General features: G+C 41.0%; 2 protein-coding genes across 2 annotated transcripts; both read left to right on the forward strand.

Annotated features, from left to right (window-relative positions):
* Positions 1–1,394: 1,394 nt before the first annotated feature.
* On the forward strand, positions 1,395–4,587 carry asb10 (ankyrin repeat and SOCS box containing 10). Its single transcript, XM_062428215.1, has 5 exons — positions 1,395–1,635; positions 1,810–2,125; positions 2,247–2,751; positions 3,314–3,427; positions 3,857–4,587. Exons 1-5 carry the CDS (start codon positions 1,395–1,397, stop codon positions 4,040–4,042), a joined length of 1,362 nt encoding a protein of 453 aa, XP_062284199.1. The 3' UTR covers positions 4,043–4,587.
* Positions 4,588–6,722: 2,135 nt separating this feature from the next.
* On the forward strand, positions 6,723–8,505 carry gbx1 (gastrulation brain homeobox 1). Its single transcript, XM_062429426.1, has 2 exons — positions 6,723–7,173; positions 7,855–8,505. Exons 1-2 carry the CDS (start codon positions 6,723–6,725, stop codon positions 8,367–8,369), a joined length of 966 nt encoding a protein of 321 aa, XP_062285410.1. The 3' UTR covers positions 8,370–8,505.
* Positions 8,506–15,581: the final 7,076 nt, after the last annotated feature.

The raw sequence follows: 15,581 nt of genomic DNA on the forward strand, positions 1-15,581 counted from the left end.
ACATAAAAATAGAATTACTTGTCACACTGCAGGGAGGGTCTCATACCGAATATCAAAACAACTCTGTGAACCAACCCTGTGAACAGCCGGCAGGCATATAGTGGACATTAGCCAGTGAGAGTGAAACAACAACAGAAACAGAGAGAGACGGGCCTCTTTAGAGCAGTCTCCCTCACTTCATCATACACATTTTATACTTCCACTTTGCTCTGTGAGAGGCAAGCCATACAGCATGTCGCGAGGCAGCTTTGTCTTTACACCTTTGGCCTTACGCTCTCTTAAACATGATGAGGACATGCTGGAGAGATATAAGTACAAGAAGCAGTTGGCCTCCCATCACCTCAATAGCTATATGGTGAAGAGGGAGGCTGGGGACAGGGCATCTCTGAGGTCCAGCACTGCCCGGACACCAGCCTTATGCCACGACGTGGTGGTCCACAACGCTGTGTATACAGGAGACCTGGAGGCGATGCAACACCTCTTTCCTAAAGGATCCACAGCAAGCCTCATCATTGAGCCACGGGGAGGGGAAATGCGCTGGGTCGCCAGAGGGGAAGGTAAGAGACAACATCTGTCTTCATTAGGAATTAATTTAGGAATTCATGTGATTTGGCACAGCATAGCTAGTAGCTTCAATGTATTTCCTGGAGAGGAGCACAGTAGAATCCTGAATTCAAAAAGTGCTTCTTATTTTAATGGCAATGACAGACACTGACAGTGTTATGGAAAATAAAGAAAAAGAAATCACTGCTTTAAAATGATTATTAACTGCATATGCAATATGCAACTCCTGTACCTTACCATGAGGCAGTGTTTAAAGACACAGTACAGTAATATTTATAGAAACTCAGCACGAGGCAATATTTATAGAAACCATCATATGTCTACCTCACATCAGACCGTCATCTGTTTGTTTTGTGAATCTCCACTGGATTGAACTTTGGCCTTTCTCTGAAGACAAAATAAGTAATTTACTCATTTATTTTATGAAAGAATAACATTTGTTATTCTTTCATTTTAAAATAAAATGAGTCATTTTAAAATGAGGTAGGCTACAAATTCTAATTCTGATTGGATACATAACACCAATAATGGACCTCACGGGGTGACACCAATACTATATCAAAAGATTGTGTTACTCTTAATTTCTTTCAATGCAATAATTCATCATTGATTGCAGTGGATTTACTGAGTCAGTGGGCTGTAACACACCAGCCATTGGCTCTCATCTGCATTGGCAAAGTTTACCAGGTCAACCAAAATATCACATAACACCACCTTGAAATAGCCTCCCCTGCACAAACAACCTACATACGAGCTTATTTCCTTCAGGAGAAACGACACCGCTAAAACATTTAAACATTTTTTAAATAAGAAAAATAGTTAGCTACAGAATGGCTTATGTAGCACCAAAGGTGAAGTGGCACAAACCAAAGGCGTACCGCAACGATGTGATCGCCACAGCCAAGGCCACAGGTTGTATTTTGCAGTACTGGAACTCTCTGCTTGTGGGTGATGAGCTGACAGTACTCAGCATTGTGGACGACAACGAATATGTCTACCTTGTTGATGCCATTTTTGACACCAGCAACATAGATGAGTGGAAGAACTTCAGATTTAATTACAGGGGCTTAAGTAGGTTTTCTGATGCTTTTTTTTATATATATACATATAAAACTTGCTTTTTAAAACCTCATGGTCTCATGTGGACAATGAAATACTGTGTTGTATGCATTCATTAACAGAAACACTACTGTTATATTACAGTACTTATAACTGACATGTCTGTTTTTTTGCAGTGGTCCTTAGTCTTGAGCTCAGAGTTGACTTTATGCCAATTATACTCCCTGCTGGCAGGACTATGGTCACTAACTTATGAGCAGGAGCTGACCACACCACTTCACATCACAGCTAGCCGAGGCTTCACAGACTGCCTGAGACTCCTGCTGCAACGTGGGGCCGATGTAAAGCTGGCACCTGGTGGCACCACTGCCCTGCATGAGTCCTGTGAAAACTGCCACCCAGAGTGTACCAAACTACTGCTAATGCACGGTGCCAACCCCAGTGCTGTCTCAGAAGAAGGTCTAATGCCTTTGCATGTGTGTTCAAGTCCTGAATCCCTGGAGTGAGTAAAGTAGATCACAACCAGAACATGTGTAGTGCTCTACCCAAATGTATGCATGTGAATTTGTGTGTGTTTGTTTTTGTTTTTTTCTAAAAACAAGGCTGTGTAATTCTGTCTGCAGATGTGCCAAGTATCTACTGCAGTATGGTGCAGCAATCAATGGTTGCACTGTAGATGAAGAAGACACCCCCTTACATACAGCAGCCAGGTGTGGCCTCCTAGAACACATCGAGCTCTACCTGAGCTACGGAGCTGCTGTGAACAGAAAGAATCAGATAGGCCTTACACCCCTGAACACTGCTTGTTCTCAGCGCCAGGAGGTGCAGGACCTCGAACGTTACTTCAAGTTGTGCCAGATGCTGCTGGGGGCAGGTTCTGACATCCACACTATGGACCAGGACAGACACACTCCTTTGCACATGGCCTGCAAGAATGCAAATCCAGACATAGTAGATATGCTGCTGGCTAATGGAGCCTATGTTAACGACATGGACTATGGAGGTGAAGCCCCCATGCACAACATCCTGAAGGAGGTGTGCTTCAAGGTTTCCCATCACCCTGAGAGGATTGTCCGCAGTCTGCTCAACTATGGTTCCATTCGGGTGTGGCCTGGGGCTTTGCCCAAGGTAGGAAAATGTGGCATCAAAAGCTGAATCACAGAATATCAAATGATAAAAAGTGCACATAAGCATTTCATATGGGTTGATGCATTCCTGAATTGGTTTATCGTAGTATATTGTATTTACAGTGAATAATGAACCAGTTATTCATCAAGGTGGCTCATTTAGCATAATTAGCATGTAACACCTTGAGTAAGAGTCTTGAAACACAAACTGTTCCTTGCAATATTCCAGATTTCACAACTTCACATTCAAATCATTCCCATTTCATGACACAACATGAAGTGTTGCACTCTCAGTGGGAAACAGACTACAACTATCAGTGAACCCACGTGCACCAAGACAAAATGCCTGGTTCCTAATTAGGCAAGTGTTAATAGGAGATTAATTAGCACTAATTGTATAATTTCCAGTTAAACCCCTGGAGGGAAGACCAATCTGTTCATTTCACAAGTGTTTAATTACTTTATTTCTTCAGTTCTGTGGAGTCACAAGCTCGCTCATGAACTTCGATGACAATTATATTAATCCTATAATTTTGCTCTGTGTTTTGTGGGGTTTCTTTTAGGTTCTGGCGCATTGCTGCGTATCTCCAGACACCATTGAGGTCCTTCTGAACGTCTACAGTCACCTGAAAGTCAATGACACCTGGGTTGAGTCCGTGTCCGAGGAGGTGTTTAAGGCAAGCTTGTTAGATAATTAAATACATGACAAGGGTTAACCCTGTGTGGACTTTATGTTTTTATATTGCACCAACAGTTAATTTCTTTAAATGCTGGTGAATTCAGACCCCGGAATTTAACAATCTGAACATCACTAAGACTAGGAAAACTCTACTAAAACCAACACTGATTACATTTTTCTTTGATTTTGACTGATGGGCAGGTTATGCAGACTGCTTATAGCTGGACTGAGTGGGGCAGTGTAGCACACAAAAATGAATGAAAATGGTTTGTAATACTCACAAAGGGTTAATATTTAGGACATAAGTAATGGGAGTGTTTAAATTACTTATTGTGTGTTTATTTAATTGGTCAATTCAAAAACTTGCCGTAGATTAAGACAAATAATATGAGTGAAATGAGCTTAAGTCAATCTTTGTTTCCTCCAGGAAAACAAGGAATTCTACGAGTCACTCTTCTCCTTGGCACGGACTCCTCGCTCCCTGCAGCACTTGGCACGCTGTAATCTCAGGACTTTCCTGGAGGGTCGGGTACACAAGGTGGTCCCAAAGCTTGATCTGCCCACATTCATCAAAAACTACCTGCTGCTGGAATGCAGAGGCTACGTCCACTGAAAGCACTTTATGCAGTAGTTAGTTAGACCTGATGATGATTGAGTGCTGCTACATGTGAGGAGGGATTGGTAGTGGCAAATAATAACACTGAAGATCACAATAGAAATGTAACAGACTGAATATGCTTAAAGCCTTTTGTTGCCTTTCAGGAGGAAAAATGCCACCTTTTGTTGTCCTGTCACTTTTATTTCAGATCAATCCTTCAGCCCAGGACATGTTTGATTTTGCAACACAAGAGGGAGCTATACACCAGAGTTGATCAAGTCTATAGTGGGTATGAACTTGTAAGTTTTATATTTTATTTATGATAGGGTTTTTTTTGTTTTGTTTTTTACTTCTGCACTTGATAGTAAATAAAGAAGCTTAGTTGCTTTGTATTTTTATACATACTTCTCACAGTTTGCTGTGAATGCTCATAGTGATGTTTTACATTGAGAATTGCTATAAAGACTATTTGCATAAATTATTATTCCCGCCCATATTATTGTAACCTTTTGTACTCACAATAGGGTTAATATCAAATAAACTTTACTACTCTGAACATACAGCAATGCTCTCAGTGATTTTTATTTATTTTCTGTTGTCATAATTTTTTTTTCTCTTCGCTTCTGTTTGTCCATACAGATGTTTTGTGTTTATTGGTTGTTGTTCAGTGCTGTGCGTTTTTCTGCAAAGACTATTCACAAAATATGACACAAAATATTTAAAAAATTAGATTGAGCAGCACTTACATTTTTAAATGCGAATTAAACGTTTTAAATTAAAAACGACGTGCAACCACATTCAATTGAGCTGAATAATTTAGGTTTCAAGTAAATTATCATTTCTGCTTGTATCAGGAGATTTTTTTAAGTGTTCATTTGATTTGCAAAATGACAAAGAAAATGTTCAATAATTTGCACTTCTATTCTTCTGCCAACAAAGTTGGAGGGGCCATGTGTGTGAAATCTGGCATGAAAAAATGATATCATCTCTCTGGAGGCCCTAAATTAACAAGCAATAATAAATAACAAGATTTTCATCCCTTCTTGTGATCATTTAAAAAATGTTGTAGGAGGAAACCTGTTACACACAAAAAAAAAATGCTTTTATGAAAAACAAAAAGAAATGTATCCGAAATATAAAAAGCTCGTTTAATGTAAATGTGATTTGGGGTGGTTGGGGGGAGACTAAAAATACGTTAATATAAAACTTAGAGGAGCAGACGAGCACCAGAATTCCTCACAAAAAAGAGGTTGAGAGGAGCTCGGCAAATGGTTTCAATAGATCACAGAGAGGTGCTGCTGAAGTCACTTGCAATTATAGGAATTAGCCTGGTCTGGCCCTCCACTGCTAATCAGAGTCGGTGGTGATATGTTTATGTCCTCTTGCAATCAGACGACCAGTTGGAGAGCCAGGACTCAATAGGGCTAATCATCATCAGCTCCCGTTGCCATTTAAAAGGTGAAATGATCTGCGATTAAACCCGTGTTCAAAGAAAAGAGATTCCCCCCCCCCCCCCCCCCCCCCCCTTACATCTATTTTTCATCTGGGAGTAATCCCAAAAGTGTAAATCAATATCTGTGCATTCTTTAAATTTAAAACTTTAGATGGTGTTTTGACAGAGGACAGTCAGGCTGTTTAAAGTTTTAAATTCACACACCATTTAAAATAAATCCCCCAGTCTCAAACAAAGTGGAAATCCACTCAAATTTGACTTTGGTCACTATGTGTCCGTGTCCACACTGCAGTTGACCTCGCATAAATGCCTTTTATCTGAATCTAATTTCGCACAGAGTATCTCTCTCCAGGGAACAATTGTTGCAGCACTTCTTTTTCTGGAGCCAAACGTATTGTTTTTAAGCCCCGGAGAATGGGACAGAGAGCGGAGAAACATCTGCCTCTCCAACCTCCTGCCTCTGATGCCCATCGGCCCCAATATTTCAACAAAAGCGGCCGTTGTTTTACGCTGTCCCTTGAATTCAGAGTAATTACTTATCATCAATCAAAATTAATAATAGCTGATTGGGTTGGTGTGGTCAACGATTATAGAAGGGGAAGGGCTGGAACAGTCTCTCACACCGTTTTGCAGTCAATGGTGAACCTGGAAAAAAAGGGAGGGGGGGGGGGGGGGGGCGACCCGTCTATTTGGTCTCCACTGGGAAACTACCGCCTCTCAAGACGGCCAAAAAGTCAGAGGCTGAATAAGGAAATGAAGCGTAATTTGAGGAAGATGGATGAGCCCCCAGGGAAACACCCCCTTTTCATTCCTCTTGTATTGCAGATGATAACCAATGCGCTCTCTCTCTCTCTCTCTCTCTCTCTCTCTCTCTCTCTCTCTCTCTCTCTCTCTCTCTCTCTCTCTCTCTCTCTGCGCGCACACACACGGTGGATTGGAGAGGGGCGGGGGGAGGAGTTGCAGAGACGGGGAGAGGTAGATAGATAGAGAGAGCGTGTGTTTATGTCTCAGTGTGTGACAAATAAGAGGGAAAAGGTAACGGTGGGGCACACAACAAAGCTCCCGACTGACTGACGCATATAGAGTGCAGAGATCCGGAGAAGCAGTCCACTCCCAGGGATGACAACACGGCAGAGGATCCACTTTCAGTTCACTCTGTCTTTGCACTGAAAGTTTTGCAGCTCATCGAGGAAAGGACACCTGCTTTCAAGTTTCCACCAAATAAAAGTGTTTGCCTGCAAAATGCAGAGACCAGGCGGCCAAGGGACGGCTTTTTCAATCGATTCCCTGATAGGGACCCCTCAGCCCAGACCGGGACACCTGCTCTACACGGGCTATCCTATGTTCATGCCTTACAGACCTTTGGTTATTCCACAAGCTTTATCCCACTCGCCTTTATCGTCTGGTATACCACCACTTGCTCCTTTGGCTTCTTTTGCGGGACGACTCACCAACACTTTCTGTGCCAGTTTGGGACAAGGGGTGCCATCCATGGTTGCGCTCACCACAACGATGCCAAGTTTCTCGGATCCGCCGGACAGTTTCTATCCGCCGCAAGAGCTGCCCGGTCCCCGATTGAGCGCCGCCGATCCAGGAGCGAGAAGGCAGGAAAGTCCGCACTCCGAGGAGCTGCACAGCCGGGAAAAGGGCTCTGAGCTGCTAAACTTCTCGGAAACTTTTCAGACAATATCAGGTAAGCTCGGTCTCACTACTTAGATCACATATAGACCCCAGGGCTGTTGCGTAAAAAGTGACCACTGCGCGTAAAATTATTTAAGGCAGAGATTGCTGGTTGATGGCTAGAGACCTTGGTCTCCGAGGTACTCTATAAATAGTAACAATGTTCATCCATTTTAGCCGTGTTTTGTCAGCTTTGTAGGGTGACAGAAATATTAATGGCACCACATTCATTTTGGCCCACATCTTGGGGCTGCAACCTGGTGGAAGTTATTAAATGAAAAGCCAAATGTTTCAGTTTCAGTTGTTTAACAATATGATTTAAAATATTCCAAATGTGTTGTTCATATTATTAAACCCAAAATGAATTGTAGAGCATGTTTAATCACATTTAAAGAAAACTCATGAATGGTGGATTTGCTGGGAGGTCAAATCAACTAAGTTGTACTCTATAACTGTAAAAACTTGTAGAAAAAATACACAGGACAGCTCCAATATGAGTTCAGCTAATGTTGCTACTTACAACTAACATTTTAAGAAATCTTCAGCTATTTTTGTTGGTGTTTATCTCTACCAGCCAACCCATAAGCGCAGTAATTCATGTCAGACGTTGTGTAGCATTGCGTAACGGTGACCTCCAGACTAATGAATGAGTGGTTAAACGTGAGTGTTTGCTCTGTTATTCTCCACATTTTAGGTGAGACCAAACTGTATAGTTCAGACGACGAGAAGCTGGACCTAAAATCAGCAGACACCGTGTGCAGTGACCGAGAGGACAGCTCTGCAGACAGTGAGAACGAAAGTTTCTCAGACGGGAACAACTGTGGCTCCCTGTCCCAGAAGAGCAAACTGAAAACCGGCTCGCAGGAGGCGCTACCGACCGGCGGCTCTGCGGGGAAGAGCAGGAGGAGACGAACAGCTTTTACCAGCGAGCAGCTGCTCGAACTTGAAAAGGAGTTTCACTGTAAAAAGTACCTTTCTCTGACTGAACGCTCCCAAATCGCACATGCACTTAAACTGAGCGAGGTGCAGGTGAAAATTTGGTTTCAGAATCGCAGGGCCAAATGGAAACGAATCAAAGCCGGTAACGTCAACAACCGGTCAGGAGAACCGGTGAGAAATCCCAAAATTGTGGTTCCCATCCCAGTGCACGTCAACAGGTTTGCTGTGAGAAGTCAGCATCAACAAATCGAACAAGGGACCAGGCCATGAACTGAGATGAAAATCTAAAATATTAACGATTAAAAAAACACTTACATTGACTCTATGTTCCACTGATTTGTTGAAAGCATGAAGCACAAACAGGAGGATTCAATTATTTTGTCTGAGAGGTGAGGCTGAGCAGAGACCCAAACCTCCAGAGAAGAGGATTGTTTCGCAGACAGATCAATTATTTGGCAATATGCTGTCATTTTTATTTATTGTTTTGTGAATATGTAAATATAAATGGGTAAAATCTGGTACAAATGGGCACTATGAGATAAGACTGTAAAGATTTTTTTAAGTATTTATATGTAGGGCCAAAATGTTTTGTTGGTTACGTGCATGTCCTTTACTCATTTGGTGAATTTTTTGTTTTGTGTTTCGTACAATTTGTTGATCACATTTGCATGTAACTGAAGAGGTTTTTACATTTTGTTTGGCAACTGTAGGAACCACCTTTGACAACTATTTGTGGAGAAAAAAATTAAAAAACAAAATGTGAAGGAAATAAAGACCAAACAAGGGATAATTGTAAAGTATATTGACCTAATAAATCGCTTTATACGAAAGTTGGAATCCAGGTTGAATCTTTATTATTCAGAGGGGAGAAAAACAGTGATTTTTGTTGTTTGTGAGAATTGTGTAGGAATTATTTTACCCAGCTAAAATGAAAAAAGAAGGCCTACAGTGTTTAAATATAGCGATTAATTTAGACCTACAGGAGTAAAAACAGCTGATCATTTTTGGTATTACTGAACACATTTAAAATAAATGTTGGCCTATGACGGCTTTTTAAATCCTAAAAGCCTTGTTTGCAATTTGATAATTAGAATATTTCTGAAAAATATGAAAATCACTGAACAGTGGGGGGCTTTAATACCCTAATATTTAAAGAGCTTCTGCATAGACTTAAAAGTTCAGTGATGTCAACATGTTTTTCTCTGATGCACACCTTCGTTTACACATTTGTTATAAATTATTTATTTTCAGAAACCTCAAGACCTGAAAGGTAGATGGGTCTTTTTTTATTTTTAAATAGCAGCAGTGATTGATTTCTCCTGCGGAGGCCATGTTGTCTCAAGTGGACTGATGGATCCTCATTAGATTGGGCACATTCAACACACTGTAATGAACTTCTCTATCAGTCACTACAGAGAAGCAAACCGACATCCTAATCTGATACTGATTTCTATATGGTAAATTATAATAATAGAATTAAAGAGTAATCTAACAAGAGGTCGAAGCTTAAATTTGTATTTTAAAAAAACACAATTTGAAGATTTTTTTTATCTGTGACATCAAACTGTATAAGAACTTTCAAAAATGACGTGTAATTTACTTGATAGAAAATGTTTTTTTATACTGAAATATCGACACCTGTAAACACATTTTAACACGTGAAACTACATTTGAAGAATGATTAATGCATTTGAAGAAAAATTAGATCTTTACAGCTGTGGACAAGGCAATCGATGGCTTATGGAAATTGCAGTTTTGAATAAAAGATACTCTTTCTATTATACAAGGATGACTGAAGCCACTATGTGATACAAGCAAATATGTGCGACAGCCTGCTCAGTTAGACCAAATAATCCCTTATTTGGTCAGGCATGTAAAATTATAGACCAGCAATATTAAAATGCTAAATTATATTAAAAAAAATAACCCAACTAAAATAATGTCTGACCACATTGCTATCCACTTACCGGAAAGGGGGAAATATGGTTTGATGTTTTATGCAAACTTTCAAACCCCTGGTTCTGGGTTTACCATGGTTTCTCTGAACTGCTTCCAGATAAGGGTTCATGTTGGAATAATTTTCACCTCACCACAGAAGGAAGAGACTGATTGGTTTCCCTGTTTCCAAAATAGACTCAGGCCTCCAGCCACGTTTGAGCTACTGCAGCAGCACCTGTTGAAGTATGGTGATGAGGCAGATTCCTCATATATTTTATTAATATTTTATCAGATTAGCCAACTCTCTCCTGAATCAGCGTTGAGTCAAAAAATTGATCTGGATGTTAATGTTATATTAAAAAAAATCTTGAACACAGCATGAAAGCTTAAGTCAGAGTGCATTATTTTCTTACATTTCATTTCCCTCAAGCCACTCATGGATGCACACACTGACAACAATTTTCTCTGTGTTTGACCCCAGAGCATAAACAGACATTTCATGACCTGGGCACCCATGAGTAGTAAAGTTTATTCCACAGTCCACCTCATACATCAAGACTGTGACACTTGGATGGGGATTCAAGGAGTGATGATCCTGCGAACGAGCAGTGGAAGTTTTATTATGGTCCAAAGAGCTGACTAATATAGACAGTCAATTCCACAACATTGTGCCAGAGCGCAGCTGCTATTTCAGTCCCCATGAGCTGCATGGTGGAGGTGACGATGGAGGAGCCATGACACAGCTCAGCCGCTGTCTTCATGCTGGTTGTTATTATCAAGATCCTGTGAGTGGGACTGGTCATTCTAGTTTTATTGGAAAGTCAGTTTCAAGGCTAGAGTGGCAGGAAAATATTATTATTATTTGTGAAATTATTAACTAAAAAATGGATCTGCTTCTTCAGAACACCTTATTTAGCAATAATTATTTTTTTGTATTTTTAGGAAAAACACATCTGTATAAGAATTCTTCCAAATTTCTGAAATGCTTTATGAGTTGTAATAATCTCTCTTCCAATAAAGCTTCATCTTAAAGGTGCAGTGTGTAGGATTTCGTGGCATCACGCAGATAGCAACAAACTGAACCCCGGCAACCCCAAAACATGTAGGAGAACCTATAATGGCCATTAAACTCACAAAAAGCTCTAAATGCCCTATCTAGAGCCAGTGTTTGGTTAGTCCATTCTGGGGTACTGTAGAAACATGGTGGTGCAACATGACAAGCTACGTGGAAGACTACCGGCTCCCTATGTACATATAAAAACTATATCTACGACTTCTAGAGTAACAAAAACACAAAAAATCTTTTAAGGTGATTATACACTAATGAAAACATACTTATCTATTCCGCTAGATGCCATTAAATTCGACACACTGCAACTTTAAGTGAACATCTCAGCCTCATGATAGCATGTGTATCATTTTTCAATTTTGCCACTTGAATCTCAAATTGAAATATCATAAGTTCTTTCCAGCAAAGACATTAAACCATCTCCACGTTCCCACCTGGCGAGAGAGGAAAGCGAGGGACCTCATTACTTGCTGGTTGTGTGAGTGCAGGCTGCTCAGCGCTGACTGCAGGCCTGACTTCTTGGGAGGCTCCGGACGGTCGTGGCTACAGTGATGTATGGGCAGATGCATCAAATCGCACAAGATAAACAAGCGATGAGTTTCATCAGGGCCATCATAGCTTTAATTTGGCTGCCTAATGAGTCAGATCTAGTGGCGGAGATAAGAGTTGTCAGAGGCCCGGCTCTAATGAATTTCTTGCCACTTGTAATCAAGGTTGCCTGTCTGAGGGGGGATGATTAATGGAACCCTGGAGGATTCCCTCGGCCCTCAGCCTTCATTACAGCTAATGCATTCTCAGGCAAATTAACAGAGAAATGCAGGCAAAAGCCAATGGGGAAGGGGAGAGAAAGAGAGAGGAGAGAGAAGGGGAGAATGGAGAAGAGTGATGGGAACAGTGCGTTTATGTAAGACAAAGGAGAGAGCGGAGGATGAAGGGGAAGGCAGCATGGTGGCTATGAAACAGGCAGGTTGGCAGCAGAGGAGAAAGAGATGTGATGAAATCCGCTGATTAGTGAGAGGTTCAAGGATATGGAAATGAGTATGAAGACATGGGTTTGGGGCAGTCAGAAAGGCCACGGCACAACATGGATGTGCTGGTCAGACATGATGAAGCTGAAATTGATAAATGGATGTTCAAGTCTGGGGGGGATTCAGGAGAGGGTAGATGGTAAGATGGACAGAGTAGAGTGGATATAATTACTGGTTGAGGAGGTTAAAAGGGTGACGGGAGGAGAAAAAAAAAACAGGAAGCAACAGTAACCTATCCAAATCAAGACAGCCAGGAAAAAACACATTAGACAAACCTCTGCTCAACGCCACCTTGATTCAACAATTATGTTACGACCAGGCACATCACTGACTGCTTGCTAAACAGGCTGTTATAGTGGCCTGTGGCCAAGGAGCTCCTACATGTTATGGAAATATGGATTTAATGTTTGCAAATATGGTCTCGTCAGGTCTTTGTGTACCCATCCATCAGCCTCAGACCCACCTCTGCAATCTTGGAGGCAATTTGTCTGAGAAGAGGTGGGCGGCAGAGAGCCCTCCTCACTGTTTAGCAGGACCTGATGAAATATCAAAACACACAGCAGTGCAAGCAAACGCTCTAGCCTCACCACAACAAACACAAGTGGCAGGCTCTGCCAAGGCATGAGGCATGGTAATAAATTACAGGACAGATATTTTTTTGGGTGTGTACACCAGTTAGTGTATGGAAGGCCTTCAAATGTTGACATTTAAAGCCCTAAGAAAACTTAACGCTGCTATAATCTATATTTTAACAATAGATCAAATGACTGTGTGTATGTGAAAAGGATCTCTAATTGTGACAATCACCAACCTGTTTTCATCAGATATACACTAACCAGTCATCTTATTAGGTATACCTTGCTAGTTCCATGTTGGACTCTTTTCCCCTCTGAGCTGCTTTAGGTCTTCATGGCAGAGATTCAACAAGGTGCTGGAAACATTCCTCCAAGATTTTGGTCCAACCAACATGATAACATCATGCAGTTGCTGCAGATTTGTCGGCTCCACATCCACGATGCTCAAAGGTGCTCTATTGGATTGAAATCTGGTAACTGGAGGCCATCTGAGTACAGTGAACCCATTGTCATGTTCAAGAAACCAATTTGAGATGATCTGAACTTTGCAACATGGTTAGTTATCCTGCTGGAAGTAGCCATTAAAAGATGGGCACACTGTTGTCATAAAGGGATGAACATGGTCAGCAGCAATACTCAGATAGGCTGCAGTGTTTAAATCAAGCTCAGTTGGTACTAAGGAGCCCAAAGAGTGCCAAGAAAATATCCACTACCATGACCACAACACCACCAACTACATCACTGATATAAGACAGGATGCATCCATGCTTTCATGTTGTTTACACCAAATTCTGACCCTACCACCATTGAGACTCATCAGACCAGGCAATGTTTTAGCAATCTTCTATTGTTTAATTTTGGTGAGCCCATGCAAATTGTAGCCTCAGTTTCCTGTTTTAGCTGACAGGAGCGGCACCAGGTGTGGTCCCCTGCTGCCGTATCCCATCTGCTTCAAGTTTCAACGTGTTGTGTGTTCAGAGATGCTGCTCTGTATACCTTGGTTGTAATGAGTGGTTATGAGTTGTTACCTTTCTATCAGCTCGAAGCAATTCTGCCCTGACCTCTGCCATCAACAAAGCATTTTTGTGCAGAGAATTTGCCGATGGCGGGTACTTTCTCTTTTTCAGTCCATTCTCTGTCAAAACTAGTGACAAAGAACACAGTGGTTGAACAGGTGTAGCCTACATAATACAGTGGCCAGTGAGTGTACAGTGTATTTAACACATTTCATCTCAATGTTTCAGTTTTTGGACCTGCAACAGCTTTGGTTCACTCTCATTTGTGTTGTTTCCAGCAGCAGAAGTATTTAGTGAGAATTCTGATTAAAAACACCATACGTTACCTAGCAGCACAAAACACCAAACAGACGAAGTTAGCCACTAGCAGGTGAACATAATGGAGCATTTAGCAACTAAAGAGTCAGATATTTGCCTCAGGGATTGGGAGAGAGAGGAGCAAAATAGAGCTGAAAGGAGAGTGAATATTATACTTAAATTTATCTCGAAGACACACAAGATTCCAGGTCAACATCTGCTGCCAAAATATCAATATCATCAGTTATAGTAAGTTTAAGTATTTAAAAGATGAAACACTCAGTAAAAATAAAAGATCTAATGTTTTAATCAAGCATTAAGAGGGTGTACTTAGTCTCAATGGTGCTTTGAGCTGCTTTGCCCACAGTGATAATGTTAGTATGGGTGACTCTTCATCTTAGCTTAATGTGTTAGCATTGCTAACATTTGCTGATTAGCACTAAACACAAAGTACATGGAAATGTAATTAGTTTTGTAAATTTTCAGCAAGTATTTGGTCATAAACCAAAGTGTTTGACAAATTTAAATTGTGAGCTAGAGGAAAAGTCAGAGGCTCACAAAAGTTATTACAATTAATCCTGAGGAGACCAAATGTCATGACAATCCATCCAATAGTTGAGATACTCCACTCAAAAATATAAATGTCATGCTGGTTCAATAAAATTTGACTGAAGAAGGCTATGTGATATCACCTTTTTCTCAATGCATCCTGCCCACTTCAAACCATTGAAAAGAACTCTAAGAAAGAAAGGAATACAAAAATCTCCTGTAAAAATAAACAACCCTGTTATAACTTTGTATTCCCGAAGGACTCCGTTACTCACAGTGAAAAGCTGATTGAGAAAATATGTTTTCAAGGGCCTTTAAGCGTGACTTGGTGCATTGTGGCTCAATAAAGTCAGAGCCGAGGGAGGAAGAAGAAAAACTAAAGAGAAACCAGGTGATAAAGTGCAAACAATGCAAGCCAACAGAGAGAGGAAGGAGATGAAGATATGCTGTGACAAGATTAGCAGGAAATAAGAAGTGGATTAGTGAGGGCTTGACTCCTCTCAACACTAAGACCTTTCACTTTTCCCCACAGCGTTGTGCTGCCTGACACTAAGCCTGGGTCTTTATCTTAATCCTCTTTCAGCAACTGTTGGGGGTCCCATGAGCAGGAAGTGGAGGTTGATTTACTTACCTTTGAGACAGGCCTGGTTAAGTTGTCTTGATTACAATAACAGATCTGAATCTGTTCCAGTGAGCCTTAATTTCTCCATGGAGGAACATGCAAAAGGGGAAAACATGAAATGGCACGCATTTTAATATGAAAGGGTCTCACTTTGTCAGTTGGGCTTCAGGAGATGTATGATGAATAAACAACATATACACAAGACAAATGTGTCGATTTCCCTAAATCCAGGGAAGGCTACATTGTTTTATTTGAATGTTTATTAATAGGTCAACAGTCAGCCAAGCATCCAAGCATACAACAAGTTACTCTTTAGCTTTTGCTTTGTTTCACGTTCTGAACATAAAGGAATTACAATAGGAAAAATTAACTTGAACAAAAACAAACC

This window comes from Scomber scombrus, chromosome 11, assembly GCF_963691925.1.
Source record: "Scomber scombrus chromosome 11, fScoSco1.1, whole genome shotgun sequence".
NCBI lineage: Eukaryota > Metazoa > Chordata > Actinopteri > Scombriformes > Scombridae > Scomber > Scomber scombrus.